The sequence below is a fragment of the Arachis ipaensis genome, chromosome B08 (assembly GCF_000816755.2).
Source record: "Arachis ipaensis cultivar K30076 chromosome B08, Araip1.1, whole genome shotgun sequence".
In the NCBI taxonomy this organism is placed as follows: Eukaryota; Viridiplantae; Streptophyta; class Magnoliopsida; order Fabales; family Fabaceae; genus Arachis; species Arachis ipaensis.
Genome location: NC_029792.2, coordinates 21776474 through 21789927, shown reverse-complemented (window position 1 = coordinate 21789927; position 13454 = coordinate 21776474). Strand labels below are relative to the sequence as shown.

General features: G+C 40.0%; 3 protein-coding genes across 4 annotated transcripts; 2 read left to right on the top strand and 1 right to left on the bottom strand.

Moving 5' to 3' along the window:
- On the top strand, window positions 316-6282 carry LOC107613389 (WD repeat-containing protein 44; the record flags this gene model as incomplete). Its single annotated transcript, XM_016315353.2, is given in 8 exon segments — window positions 316-1300; window positions 1302-2148; window positions 3717-3807; window positions 4220-4377; window positions 4469-4520; window positions 4634-4716; window positions 4894-4987; window positions 5307-6282. Coding segments are annotated over 8 exon segments (2583 nt in total), but the record flags the coding sequence as incomplete, so codon positions are not given.
- On the top strand, window positions 6900-9461 carry LOC107613015 (protochlorophyllide reductase, chloroplastic). 2 transcript variants are annotated; one of them, XR_002352174.1, is made up of 6 exons: window positions 6900-7096; window positions 7202-7300; window positions 7614-8145; window positions 8388-8746; window positions 8929-9243; window positions 9293-9461. XR_002352174.1 is itself a non-coding variant. In XM_016314831.2 (5 exons), the coding sequence occupies exons 1-5, from the start codon at window positions 7043-7045 to the stop codon at window positions 9082-9084; spliced, it is 1200 nt and encodes a 399-aa protein (XP_016170317.1). In that variant the 5' UTR covers window positions 6900-7042; the 3' UTR covers window positions 9085-9461. The 2 variants fall into 2 exon arrangements, 1 of the variants encoding a protein (XP_016170317.1); XM_016314831.2 differs by having other exon boundaries at window positions 8929-9461.
- Window positions 9559-12264, bottom strand: LOC107613013 (lanC-like protein GCR2). Its single transcript, XM_016314830.2, has 6 exons — window positions 12100-12264; window positions 11748-11926; window positions 11390-11501; window positions 11155-11271; window positions 10760-11074; window positions 9559-10241 (listed from the first exon to the last, which is right to left on the bottom strand). The coding sequence occupies exons 1-6, from the start codon at window positions 12262-12264 to the stop codon at window positions 9903-9905; spliced, it is 1227 nt and encodes a 408-aa protein (XP_016170316.1). The 3' UTR covers window positions 9559-9902.

The window sequence follows — 13454 nt, the reverse complement described above, 5'->3', positions numbered from 1 at the left end:
GGGAGGAGCCTGCCGAAGATGAGGCCATTACGGCTCGCCTTTAGGTGTCCTCCTCGGGATAGCGTCATTTAAAGAACGAGAGTCTAAAAATGGTTAAATAAAAAAAAAAACCAAAAAAACCTCTCTTTCTTTTGTTTCTCTTTCTTCCACCTCTCTCACACACACACAGAGAGAGACACAGACAGAGAGAGAGAAAGAGGGGAAGAGAGAGAATAAACGTTGCCCCCCGGACAAAAGCTCAACACACACTAAAATTAATAAATAAAAATGGTTAAATAAAATGAAAGAAAAAAAAAACCTCTCTTTCTTTTGTTTCTCTTTCTTCCACCTCTCTCACACACACACAGAGAGAGACACAGACAGAGAGAGAGAAAGAGGGGAAGAGAGAGAATAAACGTTGCCCCCCGGACAAAAGCTCAAGTTTCTCCACACACACTAAACACGAACACAGAGAGAAAGAGAGAGAGAGAGAGAGAGAGAGAGAGAAGGAAGCAACATAGGGCTTCGTTCCCCCCCAAAACCCAATCCCTAATTGGATCTCAACAAAACAAAACAAAACAAAGAAACAAACCAATCACTCTTTCTTTTCTCTTTCCTTCTCCAATCCCATCCATGGGAATGCTGCTGCTTCTTCCCGGACAACCATGACCTACGCCGCCGGCCACCACCAAAACGACACCGCCGACCTCTTCTACGAGTCCCTTGACAGGCTACTATCCTCCTCCGAATGCTCTACCTCCACCACCTCCGACACCGAACAAGAACCGCCGCAACACCACCACCACAAGCCCGACGACGGAATTTACAATTATGCCCTCGCACTCAACAACAACTACGACCTCTGGATCTCTCATCCTTCCTCCGTCTCCGAGCGCCGTTCCTCCCTCCTCCGCCACCTCGGTCTCGCCGCTCCCTCGCCCCCGCGCGATAATGGGGACTCTTCCCGCTCCCCGTCGTCGGATCAGTTGACTGGACTGCGTCAGGGCTCCGCCGGAGGGATGCCCCGATCGAGCTCTGACGGTGCCGCGGATCCTCAGAATTCCGTTGGTGATGGTGTTGATGATGATGATGAAAAGCCTTGTGGTTCTTGTTCGCTTTCTCGTTCTTCTTGTCGTTGCTGTCGTTCTTGTTCGTCTTCTTCTTCCATTCTTTCTATTCGTTCGGCCGTACCGGAGGCCGGAAAATATGTAAATAGCCGGAATCGTCGCGGGGGCAGTGTTGGTGGTGGCGGTGGAAATGGCGGGTCCCCCTGGAAGCCTCCTTCGGGGAGGAATGGAAAAAGTGTGGATTTTGGGCAGAANAGAGTTTAGAGAAGATGGCATGTGGAACAAGTTCAGGGAGGTCGGCACTGGCCGGCAACTGACAATGGAGGAGTTTGAAATGACGGTCGGTCACTCGCCGATTGTCCAAGAGCTCATGAGGAGGCAGAATGTGGAGGAAAGCCATGGAAAGGACAATGTGGATTCAATTGGCAATGAAGGTGGCAAGGGAAACAATGGTTCCAAGTTGAAGAAGAGAGGGAACTGGTTGAGGGCCTTAAAATCCGCGATGGGGACACATAAGGAGCGGCGAAGCAGCGACGAGAGGGACACCTCTTCGGAGAAGGGGGGGAGGAGGTCAAGCTCCGCCACGGATGACAGCCAGGATAATGCCTCATTCCATGGACCTGAGAGAGTTAAGGTTAGGCAGTATGGGAAGCCATGTAAGGAGGTCACAGCTCTTTACAAGAGCCAGGAGATTCAGGCTCATAATGGATCTATATGGAGTATTAAGTTTAGCTTAGATGGGAAGTATTTAGCAAGTGCCGGCGAGGATTGTGTGATCCATGTGTGGCAGGTTGTGGAGTCTGAGAGGAAGGGGGAGCTGCTGATGGAAAAACATGAGGATGGGAATATGAACATGTTGTTTGTTGTCAATGGATCTTCGCTGGAGCCGAATCTGCTGTCCCCTCTCATGGACAAGTCACCTCTCTTGGACAATCATCATCCAGAGAGGAAGAGGAAGGGGAGGACATCCATTACCCGGAAATCGTTGAGCTTGGATCAATTAGTTATCCCGGATACCGTGTTTGCGCTCACCGAGAAACCCATTTGCTCCTTTCAGGGACATCTTCATGATGTGCTTGACCTCTCTTGGTCCAAATCTCAGGTTAGCTACTAAGACTAATTAATTTTTTATAAGATAGGTGTTATTATATTCCTTTAATTCCAACTTCTTGTTCAATTTTCCTCTGCATACTTGTGATGTTTGTTATTTGCTATTCTATTGGCATCAATTGATCCTTTATTGGATACACTGATTACACTCCTACTCTGTATTGCCCTGTTAACTGAAGAATGCACTTATACTAAACAATAGGAATGAATTTTCTACTTTGTAACCATCTACAGCACAAATATATGGGTACTCACTGTAATATTGGTTTGATTAGGAGGGTTTCGAAGTGGCTGAATAAAGGCATCAAGGGACAGATATGGATTTTAATGCAATAATGGCTATGCTATTTGAGGGTAGAGCTGAGACATTTTTGTTTAGTGTTTTCTGGTTGGTACATGCTGTAAGATATTTGTGCACATGGGACTAAACCATTTCTAGTTTTTGGGTCAAGTATTCTTAGTTTGTAAAATTTAAGTAAGAATTGTAAAGACATGTAGATATAATCCTGTCTGTGAAGAATTGCTGGATCTTTCTTCCTTTCTCCCTATTCCATCCATATCAAGATGATTTTCCAGGATAAACTTCTGATTTAATGGGTCTACAAACTACTTTTCTAAGAATTAGGATGTTAGTCATGGTCTCCCCGGGAATTGAATAAAAGAATATCAGTTTTGAGAGGTTAGCTCACAAAAACTGGATTGCAGTAGGCATTGAGATTTATTTTGTACCTAATGCTTGCTTTGATAGTTGGGGACTGTATAGGTATATCCATTCTTCAAGCAATTACTATACTGCATATTTTATATGGAGTTAGTTGGCTTGGCTGTAATGAAAAGGGATCCAAAATGTCCTGTTAAGAAGACGAAAAGAATGTTGGTAACTTGCTTAGGATGCTTTGTTTTGTAACTCAGGAGTGCTTCTTAGGTGGTTTGTTGATGTCTGTGTCATGAATGAACAAGAGTTTATCTTGTGTTATGATTAACTTCTGGTCAAATCTTCTTTATTCCCTATGTTAACTTTAAGAATGTGTTTGTTAGACTTGTAAAACTAGGAACTATTATTAATAAGGTACAGTGGAGCTGGATTCAGGATCTTGTCTTGTTAATGACTCAAATTTTAAAGCCCATTTTGAACCCAAGGGCTTGAAGATTGAACTGTGTTTATAGTTCACTAAAGTCTAAACTTCTGCCAATTATATACATTAGAGTGACCACGTGATTGTTTCAACAGTTTATATTCCTATTTGAGTTGTAATTTAGCAACACTATTCAGATGTGGATGAGCACATTTTTGGAGTGCCTAAGACTAAGAATCAACTTTAAGAGCAGATAGTATTTTTTTCCCTCTGGGGACTACAATAATGATAGACAGTATTGAAAACTCTTAATATTCTTTTGATAAAGCCTAAATGGAGCTTTTATCTATTTTTTTATGTTGTGATCTTCCATTTATTGTTTGTTGAATGAACCTTCAAATATTTTATGTAAAGCATTGCTGTTTGCTGTTAGGTGCATGTGGTCTTAAATCATTCTTCTAATCCTTTTTCCAATTTTTCTCAGCACTTGCTCTCATCTTCAATGGACAAAACGGTGCGGTTGTGGCATTTGTCTAGCAACTCTTGTTTGAAAGTTTTTTCACACAGTGACTTTGGTGAGTAAATGCAGTTATTAGCTCTTGTTGTTCTTCCTTCATCTGACTAGATGTCATATAGACCACTCCTATCAGCTCTCTATATTCAATTTAATGGCAGATCATTTATGTACCTTTATGTGTCTATATCATAGTAGTCTTCTCCCTCTTCACAATAAAATTTGGATTAGTTCCCAGTGCATCATCATATCCTTACCAAACAAACCCAATTTGCCCTATAATTGTGCCAGACAGGTACAATTTTGTCAGAGTATCTGTCTTTGCTGCATATAGGATTAATTGTACACAAGTTCTCTAATGTGTAATAGGATGGTTAAGTTTATCAGTGAAAGCAATTTTTTTCCTCCGCCAACTTTTTGTTTTCTTTTGCTAATCATACCTTCTGCTTCAATCTGTTTTCTGTCTGGCACAGTAACTTGCATCCAGTTTAATCCTGTTGATGATAATTACTTCATTAGCGGATCCTTGGATGCTAAGGTTCGCATATGGAGCATTCCTGATAGGCAGGTTGTTGATTGGACTGATATGCATGAGATGGTTACTGCTGCTTGTTATACACCCGATGGTCAGGTTGGTCTAAAGATTAATATGCATCCATTCACAACATTTGGAAATTCAACTTTTTTAGTTGCATCTCAATCAAATTTGCTGGTTCCTGCAGAGTGCACTGGTTGGTTCTTACAAGGGCAGTTGCCACTTATATAACACATCAGGTACCATCGCTGAGACTTTATTTTCTAATAATTTTTATAAACTGTGCCTGTCCATGTACTATTTTCCGGTGATTGCGGGGGCATTGATTGTTATATTTTTACTTTTTGTTCAGAAAATAAGTTGCAACAAAAAAGTCAGATCAATCTGCAGAACAAGAAGAAGAAATCACATCTAAAAAAAATTACAGGTTTCCAGGTAAAACTGCTGTGCTCCTATATGAGATATGCTCCTTTTTTCACGTAAAAAATGTTGAACAAAGGAAAAATAAAACCAAAAGGCCAAAAAAGGGTGCCTGATTAGTTTGATATGCTTTTACTTTGTTACAATGCTTATTCAATTATGCTAATCTTTCTAACCGAAGCTCATGAACAGTTTGCCCCAGGAAGTTCATCAGAGGTACTTATCACATCTGCTGATTCACGAATTCGGGTTGTTGATGGTGTTGACCTGGTTCACAAGTTTAAAGGTATTTATTTAACCAACACTAGTTATATATCAATTGAATTTTTTAGAAAGATAATATAACTAGTGAATACACTGTTTGATTAACTACTTTCTTGTGTATAAAATTTATTATGTTAATTCTATGGTAACTATTCTTTTTCATGTATCTTTGTATATGGTTTATTTAGGCAGAAAGACATTGTAAATTTGTTTGAACACACGGAAATACAAATTTTGTTCCTGTTTCCTCTGCAACTTTTGCTCAAATGGGAACAGGTCTTCTGTATATTCATTTTCGAGCTGGCATCATTTCACAGTAAACTGATGCGAGTTTTCTACAGGGTTCCGTAATTCGTCAAGCCAAATTTCAGCCTCTCTGACAGCCAACGGTAAATATATTGTCTCCGCGAGTGAGGATTCCCACGTGTACATATGGAAAAATGAAGCGGATTGTAGGCCTAACAGAAGCAAAGGTGTAACTATCACAGGTGCATACGAACATTTCCACTGTAAAGATGTTTCAGTGGCCATTCCATGGCCAGGTATGGGCGATGCCTGGGACATGCACGATACACTTTCTGGAGAGCAAACTGAGATTGATAACAATGTGGATGAGGCCTTGTCCGCCAATCATCCTCCAACCCCCGTTGAGGAAAACTTTGGCTCCGAGGGTTCACGATCCACATCGGTTTACAGCAATAGTCCGCGCCAGGCAACCATTGCAGGTGCCACAAACAGCTACTTTTTCGATAGAATTTCTGCAACATGGCCGGAGGAAAAACTTGTCGTGGCAGCTACAAAGAATCGAAGCCCTCGTATCAGTGGGGATTACTCAAACACAGGAAGTCAAAACATGTCAGCCTGGGGTATGGTGATTGTAACTGCTGGCCTTCGAGGTGAAATTAGAACTTTCCAAAATTTTGGATTGCCACTTCGGATATAAGAGGTGATAAGAATGCATGCTTTTATCATTTTATGGGCATGGTGGAGTTGAGTTGATGAAATCAGCTCTTGAAGGGAAAACCTGTACAGAGAAATGGGTGATATTTGTAATATTTTAACGGGTTGGGGAGGTTCCAATTCTTTCCTCGTTCATTGTGCTAATAGGGTTGTTATTCCAACCAGGCACAGAGGGGAAAAGGGTTGAAAATTTGTCAAAGAAAAAAAGAATTAAAAAAAAAGAGAAAAAAAAAAGAAGGTACACCAGGAATTTAGAAACCGATGGGTTTGTTTATGTAATCGGGAATTGTAGAGTAACGCCAGCATGGTTAAAGCTTATTGAAATTAGAAATGATGATTCTTTCACAATTCACACAACTTGCCTTGAGTTTTGTCATTGAATTATTAAATAGTCAATACCTTACCTTAATAAGTTTATCGATTTTAATTTTATACCATGGCACCACAATTGTAGCATTACCTGGTCTATAAGTCGAACTAAAGTGGTGATATAGGCTCAAAATCTCAACAATCTAGTTGAGTTCCTTGTTGGGTTATGACTTATGAGTTATGACATGTGAGTGTAAGACTCTTGCAACTTGCATGCAATCTGAAACGTACTTCACCTCCTATCCAAAACATGTACCTCCACTCTCCTGTCCCTTTCAGCACTGATATTTAGACTAATAATATTATTTGAATATTTAAAATTATATCATTACGAGATACTAAATAAAATTATAAAACCTTATTAAAAAAAAAAGAATTTGAGTATTGTAGACTTGTAGTGCACAACAGGCATCACAATTGGTGGGGTCAGAGACATGGAATGGCTCTGATTACCAACAGTCTCCTAAGTGAATATTATAGTCATGAAAATATCATTGGAAATCTCAAGCCATTTTTTCATTGGTTGGTTAGAAAACACGTGGCAGGATCCCATGCTTCCAATTATCTTATCCACTCATATATATTCATATATATTAGAACAAGCACTTCATCTATGTATAAATTCGTTCGTTCACTTTCAAGTACACAAGCACTTCAACTTAGATTTTCTTGGGTGAGGGGAACATTACTGAAATAACAATAACAACCCCATAAAGAAAAGCATATACTTTTGTTTTCCAAGGTTTCAATGGCTCTGCAAGCTGCTTCTTTGGTTCCTGCTTCTTTCTCAATTCCTAAGGAGGTTGGTATATACTTCAGTTTTCATTCTTGTTATGTAAGTATTTTTCAACTTGAGTGATGATAATTGAATTTGAAAAAAATTGGGAATTGTTTCTTGTGTTTGCAGGGAAAGGGTAGTGTGTCTCTCAGAGACTCCACTTTGTTTGGTCTTTCATTGTCAGATTCTTTCAAAGCTGACTTCAGTTCTTCTGCATTAAGGTGCAAGGTAACTGCAAAATGAGCCTTAATTTTTTCACTTGTGAGCTTTCTATGAAGTTTAATTTTACTGAAATAGTGAAACATTTGACTCTACATGTGTTAATAGTACTTGGTCAAAACAGTAGTTATAGTTCTATTCATTTTTAGCTCTAGGATTGAGAATCCATTAGTTTCTCTGATTTTTTTATTATGTTGAGAATTGTGCTTACTGAAAATGTGTTATGGATATTTATCCTTTTAATAGTTTCAGATTTTAATTGCAAAAATACAATGTGTTATGTAATTCCCTCTAACTTATATAATTTACCACTCCTTAAAAGAGGGAATTCCAACAAAGCATTGGTGTTGTGAGGGCTGAGACAGCGGCGACTGCTACTCCGGCGGTTAGCAAGTCTGCTCCAGAAGGCAAGAAGACATTGAGGAAGGGCAATGTTGTGGTCACCGGAGCATCTTCTGGACTGGGACTCGCCACTGCCAAGGCTTTGGCCGAGACCGGAAAGTGGCATGTAATAATGGCCTGCAGGGATTTCCTAAAAGCTGCAAGGGCCGCAAAATCAGCTGGCATGTCTAAGGAGAACTACAGCATCATGCACTTGGATCTTGCCTCGCTCGACAGCGTTCGCCAATTTGTAGATAACTTACGGCGATCCGAAATGCCGCTGGATGTGCTGGTTTGCAATGCTGCTGTTTACTTGCCAACTGCCAAGGAGCCTAGATTCACTGCTGAAGGCTTTGAATTAAGTGTTGGGACAAATCATCTCGGCCATTTTCTACTAGCTCGCTTATTGATGGATGACTTGACCAAATCTGATTACCCCTCGAAGCGCTTGATCATTGTAGGCTCAATCACAGGTATAGTTCATTACTAAATTTCTTGTTGTAATAAACAACCAATTTAGTGTTTGAAAGATTGAAACATTAACAATTTAGTTTCAACAAAAACAGAATTGAGATGATACACTTTTCAAGTATTGCAGGCTTGTTTAGGGACTAAATTTTCGGTTACTCAATCTTTCATGGATGAATTGGTGGTCTACTTTCCTTATCGGCAAAATTTTCGATACATTTTTGTGCTGATTGTGGAGTTTAAACAGGGAACACAAACACACTAGCTGGAAATGTACCTCCCAAGGCTAACCTCGGTGACTTGAGGGGACTTGCTGGTGGCTTGAACGGACTAAACAGCTCGGCCATGATAGATGGTGGAGACTTCGATGGGGCCAAGGCATACAAGGACAGCAAAGTATGCAACATGCTAACAATGCAAGAGTTCCACCGAAGATACCATGAGGAAACCGGAATCACATTCGCTTCCCTGTACCCCGGTTGCATTGCTACAACAGGCTTGTTCAGAGAGCACATTCCATTGTTCAGAACTCTGTTCCCTCCATTCCAAAAGTACATAACCAAAGGCTATGTCTCAGAAGATGAAGCTGGGAAGAGACTTGCTCAGGTAAATAGCAAAAGCACTTCATAAAGATAACAATAAAATGGGGTCGACAATATGATCAAACTATTTGCAAATGCAAATAATATCGCGACGGAAATTATATTAACATACAAATCATTACAATCTAGATATGATAATGCATTATTTTCTGATGTATAGAACTGTATATATGGCTTGCAATGCAGGTTGTAAGTGATCCAAGCCTAACAAAATCAGGTGTATATTGGAGCTGGAACAAGGCCTCAGCTTCATTTGAGAACCAGTTATCTCAGGAAGCAAGTGATATTGAGAAGGCACGCAAGGTTTGGGAGATCAGTGAGAAACTCGTTGGTTTGGCCTAAGTGGTGGACCCTCCACCATCCTTAGTTGATTAACAAATCTTGTCTTGGAGTAAAATTGATGTTTCCACAAGAGTGAAGATCCCATGATGGATGATGAGTTCCTTAGTAAGGAACCTTTTTCGTTTTGGCTTTTCATGTAGGAGTCAATAACTTTTGTGAATTAAGATTTTGTCAACAAAACATCAAAGTGCGGGGGGGTGTTAACTGCATATCTTGGACATGCTTCTGAAGTTTATCTTAAAACATTTGTAGTAATATCAACTTAAGGGGAAATCAATATAGCCTTAGAGCCTAAATCATGTATTTATGTGTTTGGGTGGGTATAAGATAGTGGTGAGTTTAATACATTTTAATATATCAGCTTAATTCCCTCTCCATTTTAAGATAAATATCTCTTTAGACAATTAGACAAATTTCATGAAATGGAAGAAACAAATCACAAGACATAATGCACTAACAAACATCATGAGAAGCTACATGAAGTGCACTTAGTATCATAATACTGGAGTTTCCATTTTACTTTCTCTCATATTTACAAAAATATCTTTAGGCTACATCATTATTCATCATCAACATCAAAAGCACTTCATTTATTTACAGTAAACAAAAGCATCTTCTCTTTTATGTAATGACTCAAAAGTTCTGGAAACATCTAAAATACAACTAATTGGAGTGTTGGACTTAGTATATGATGCTGAGTTAACTCTCTAATGTGTATGAAGTATGAACTACTACTACTCATAGTTCAGATACATAACACTGAATTAACTTGGTGCATGATAAAACAAGTTTTTATCTGTACATCATAGCATTTTCCCTCAAAGTTCATAACCTGGGAACTTTGCAGCTTTTGGATCATTCATGTCTAGGAATGTGCATGCCATTCCTCCAAGACCTTCAAACAACGAATAAGGTCGATCTCCACCATGCATCTTCCCTTCTGAGGTCAATCTTTCTGCTCTATCAAGAAGAAAGCAAGCAAATGCTTTGGCCATGTATAAGTACTCCGCATTCCCTGTCAATCTATAGAGGGAAAGAAAGACATAGGCATTCCCGCTGATGCCGTGACAGATGCCGACTCGCTTGAGAAGTCCCCTCTTCCATACTACTTCCCCTGCCTCTGTAGCTGCTTGCAAGAATTCCTTATCCCCATAAACCTAATAATGATAATGGATTTATGGTAAAAAGTCTAGTCATGAGATCTCAATGTTTGAATTAAGACTAGTACCAAGAATTATTGTAAAAAATCCGATGCATTAAATAAACAAATGCTTTTATAGAACAATGCAGAACTTGACTTCAAAATTCAACTTCTACTCAAAATGAATCCTTTAAAATTGAATACATTGACATTATTTAGTAACTGAATAGCCTACTTTCCAAGTGATGAAACAACGACCCCAACATCCACCATTTGTCAATTTTTTTTTACTATGTTTAGTAAGTGTCTCATGATAGAAATACAAAGACATAGACAAGACAAAAAATTTATCATTGTTTCTATCTCCATTGTCCCCTCACCCCTTTTCTTTCTTTCTTTCTTTCTTTCTTTCTTTTTTCTGGACAGAAAATTAAGCAAATTTCATCCTATCACATAGACATTTACATGTTTCTATATTTATCTCCTTGCATCCTATCGTTTTGCATCAAAATTTTGGAAAACGAAGAAGATTACCTCAGCTGCCTTTACAAGAGTAAGAGTGACTCCGGGAGCACCATGACACCAATGCACTAGCCGGTCATTTTCACTTCCTTCACTTGAAGGATAATTGCCACTAGGGAAACGATTCTTGATCATGTAGTGTAGCGTACCCTTGACATCTTCCACCTCATCTGGCTTAAGTTCCATGTCCATCAAAACATTCATAATTCCCGCAAGCCCATGGGCAGCACCCCAGTATTTTTTCCCATGCCATTCATACATCAAAGGACATCTTCCCTTGTGACCCATTTGTCTACCAGCTGTCATAACTTCATCGACAACCGGTCTCTATAAAAGTTAAAACCACATGTCGATGACAAGTTCACATGATTTCGGCAATATCAAGGCTCATGAAGCATATAACTTACCATTTGCATAGTAGGTATTGTGTCTTTACCAATATGCCTGTTTAAGAATGAGCAAGCCCATAAGTAACCTGCTCGTCCATACAACAGTTCATGCGGCGAATCACGAGGTATCCTGATCTGTTTTCAAATCAAGGGCACAAATCCAGGAAGCAGTTAAACACACGCATTTCATCTATAAATTGGAATATTTACAAGGATCAAAACTCAAAAATATATAGAGACCATAATAAAATACCTTTTTGAATTGTCTTAGGTAATAGTTAAGCATTTTTTCATCACCAGCATGCTTAGCTATGACAGCACCAAGAGCACAAACACCAGCACGGCCACAGATGAATGTCACACGGCTGCAACCAATACATTAGCATATTAAACTAAAATCATCCTATTTCCACATATGATATTGGGTAGTAAATAAAACTGAATTTAGTTTAGGATTTTCCAAACAAAAGTTCAAAACCTTGTTCTCGTAGTTCCATCTACAATTGTAAAGAGCAAGCTTTAGCAATTAACAGCATATAATTGAACATATTTTGAACCAACCCTTCAAATAAAAAATAAATTCAGCACCAGTCCCAGACTCCCAGTATTACCTAGAATCTTCTGAAGCAGAATCACAAGCCTTAACAATATCAGAGCATAAGCTAAGATCAATGCCATTCTTGGTGACTTGATAAGCCCTGAAAACCAAGAATGCTGTCCCAAGAGCCCCAGTGTAAAGGGTATAGTCCCTTGCATGCCTCTCACTTGAACCCCATGTCTCCTTTACAACCTGAACACATTCAAAGAGAAACAAATTCACAAACAGTTGGTGAGCAAAATGCAAAAAACGGTAAAGTTGCCAACTTTGATGCTACCCAACATCATAAAAAAGAGAATTGGAACCAAATTTACAAAAATTAGAGAGAAATGAAAGATGGGGTATTGATAAAAATATGAGTGTACCGATTGCTTGAGTTGGAGAGCTGAAGCTTGAAGTTTGGCGATGAGAGTTTGGAAAGGAAGAGAGAGGAGGGTGGTGAGTGAGTCGGTGGCAGATTCTTGAAGTGTGGTCTCTGCCGCCTCTGCCACAAAGCGTGGCATTTCGTTCGGAAAGAAGCGATCCGCCATGTTGCTCTCTGCACTGCAGAGTACGGAGTACGGTTGAGAGTTGGAAAGTACTCCAAGTAGAACAGCATAACACTAAAACATGCTGTGTTCCTTGTTTTTTTCTTTATCTTAAAAATTAGAACTATTGAACTTGAACATGCTGGACCTGCTTTCTACGAGTTAATATATATGGATGTTTTTTTTGTTAATAATCAGAATGTTTCTTTTTCATACTAAATGGATGTTCTTTTATATATTTTTTGAATTTTTTTGTATTGCAAATGTGAATGTCTCTATTTCTTTAAGAATTTCATAATTTTTTTAAAATTTTATAGATATTAAATTATTTTTACTAAAATATAACTGGTGTTACGGATCCGACCCACGGATCCCGCATACCCGGTTATCCAGTGACAACCCGTTTCGACCCGAAGGCCCAAAACCGGCCCTTCACGGCTCCTAACCAACTTCCGAATTCAAATATCTCTCTTATCCTAATCAAACAAGATAAGATAAGATAACGGCCATCACCTATAAAAGGAGGACCCAAGTCCCCTCAGGTATCATTCATTCCACACACCTCATACCTCCCAGACCCATTCTGACTTGAGCGTCGGAGTGTCTTTGCAGGTACCGCCCCCCATCGCTCCAGTCAAGCAACCCGGCTCCAGCCTTGCCCGCGGGTTCCCGATCCACCCTTCAAATCCGTACCAGAGACATCTCGTACATTGGCGCCGTCTGTGGGGACCCTGCGCCAGCTGGGCCCGATGGGGGACGTCCTAGAGGAAACCCCCTCAAGCCAGGATATGAAATACGATGGAACTAAGGATCCCCAAGAACACCTAACGGCTTTTGAGGCCAGAATGAACCTAGAAGGAGCGGCCGATGCGGTCCGATGCAGAGCCTTCCCGGTAACCCTCGCCGGGCCAGCGATCAAATGGTTCAACGCCCTCCCAAACGGGTCCATAGCCAGCTTTCACGATATTACACGAAAGTTCATGGCCCAGTTCACCACTAGGATCACTAAAGCCAAACACCCCATCAGCTTACTAGGGGTCACACAAAAACAAGAAGAATCCACAAGAAAATACCTCGACCGCTTCAACGACGAATGCCTAACGGTCGACGAACTCACGGATTCCGTCGCAAGCCTTTGCCTGACCAATGGGCTAATGAACGAAGATTTTCGCAAACACCTCACCACCAGACCG

Excerpts from the sequence above, each read along its gene's own strand:
- LOC107613015 (XM_016314831.2), top strand. The coding sequence starts at position 7,043 with ATGGCTCTGCAAGCTGCTTCTTTGGTTCCTGCTTCTTTCTCAATTCCT. Across the intron at positions 7,097-7,201 it reads CTTTCTCAATTCCTAAGGAG|GGAAAGGGTAGTGTGTCTCT; the intron begins GTTGGTATATAC and ends TTGTGTTTGCAG. Across the intron at positions 8,747-8,928 it reads CTGGGAAGAGACTTGCTCAG|GTTGTAAGTGATCCAAGCCT; the intron begins GTAAATAGCAAA and ends CTTGCAATGCAG.
- LOC107613013 (XM_016314830.2), bottom strand. The coding sequence starts at position 12,264 with ATGGCGGATCGCTTCTTTCCGAACGAAATGCCACGCTTTGTGGCAGAG. Across the intron at positions 11,927-12,099 it reads CTCTCCAACTCAAGCAATCG|GTTGTAAAGGAGACATGGGG; the intron begins GTACACTCATAT and ends GAATGTGTTCAG. Across the intron at positions 11,502-11,747 it reads TCTGCTTCAGAAGATTCTAG|CCGTGTGACATTCATCTGTG; the intron begins GTAATACTGGGA and ends TATTGGTTGCAG.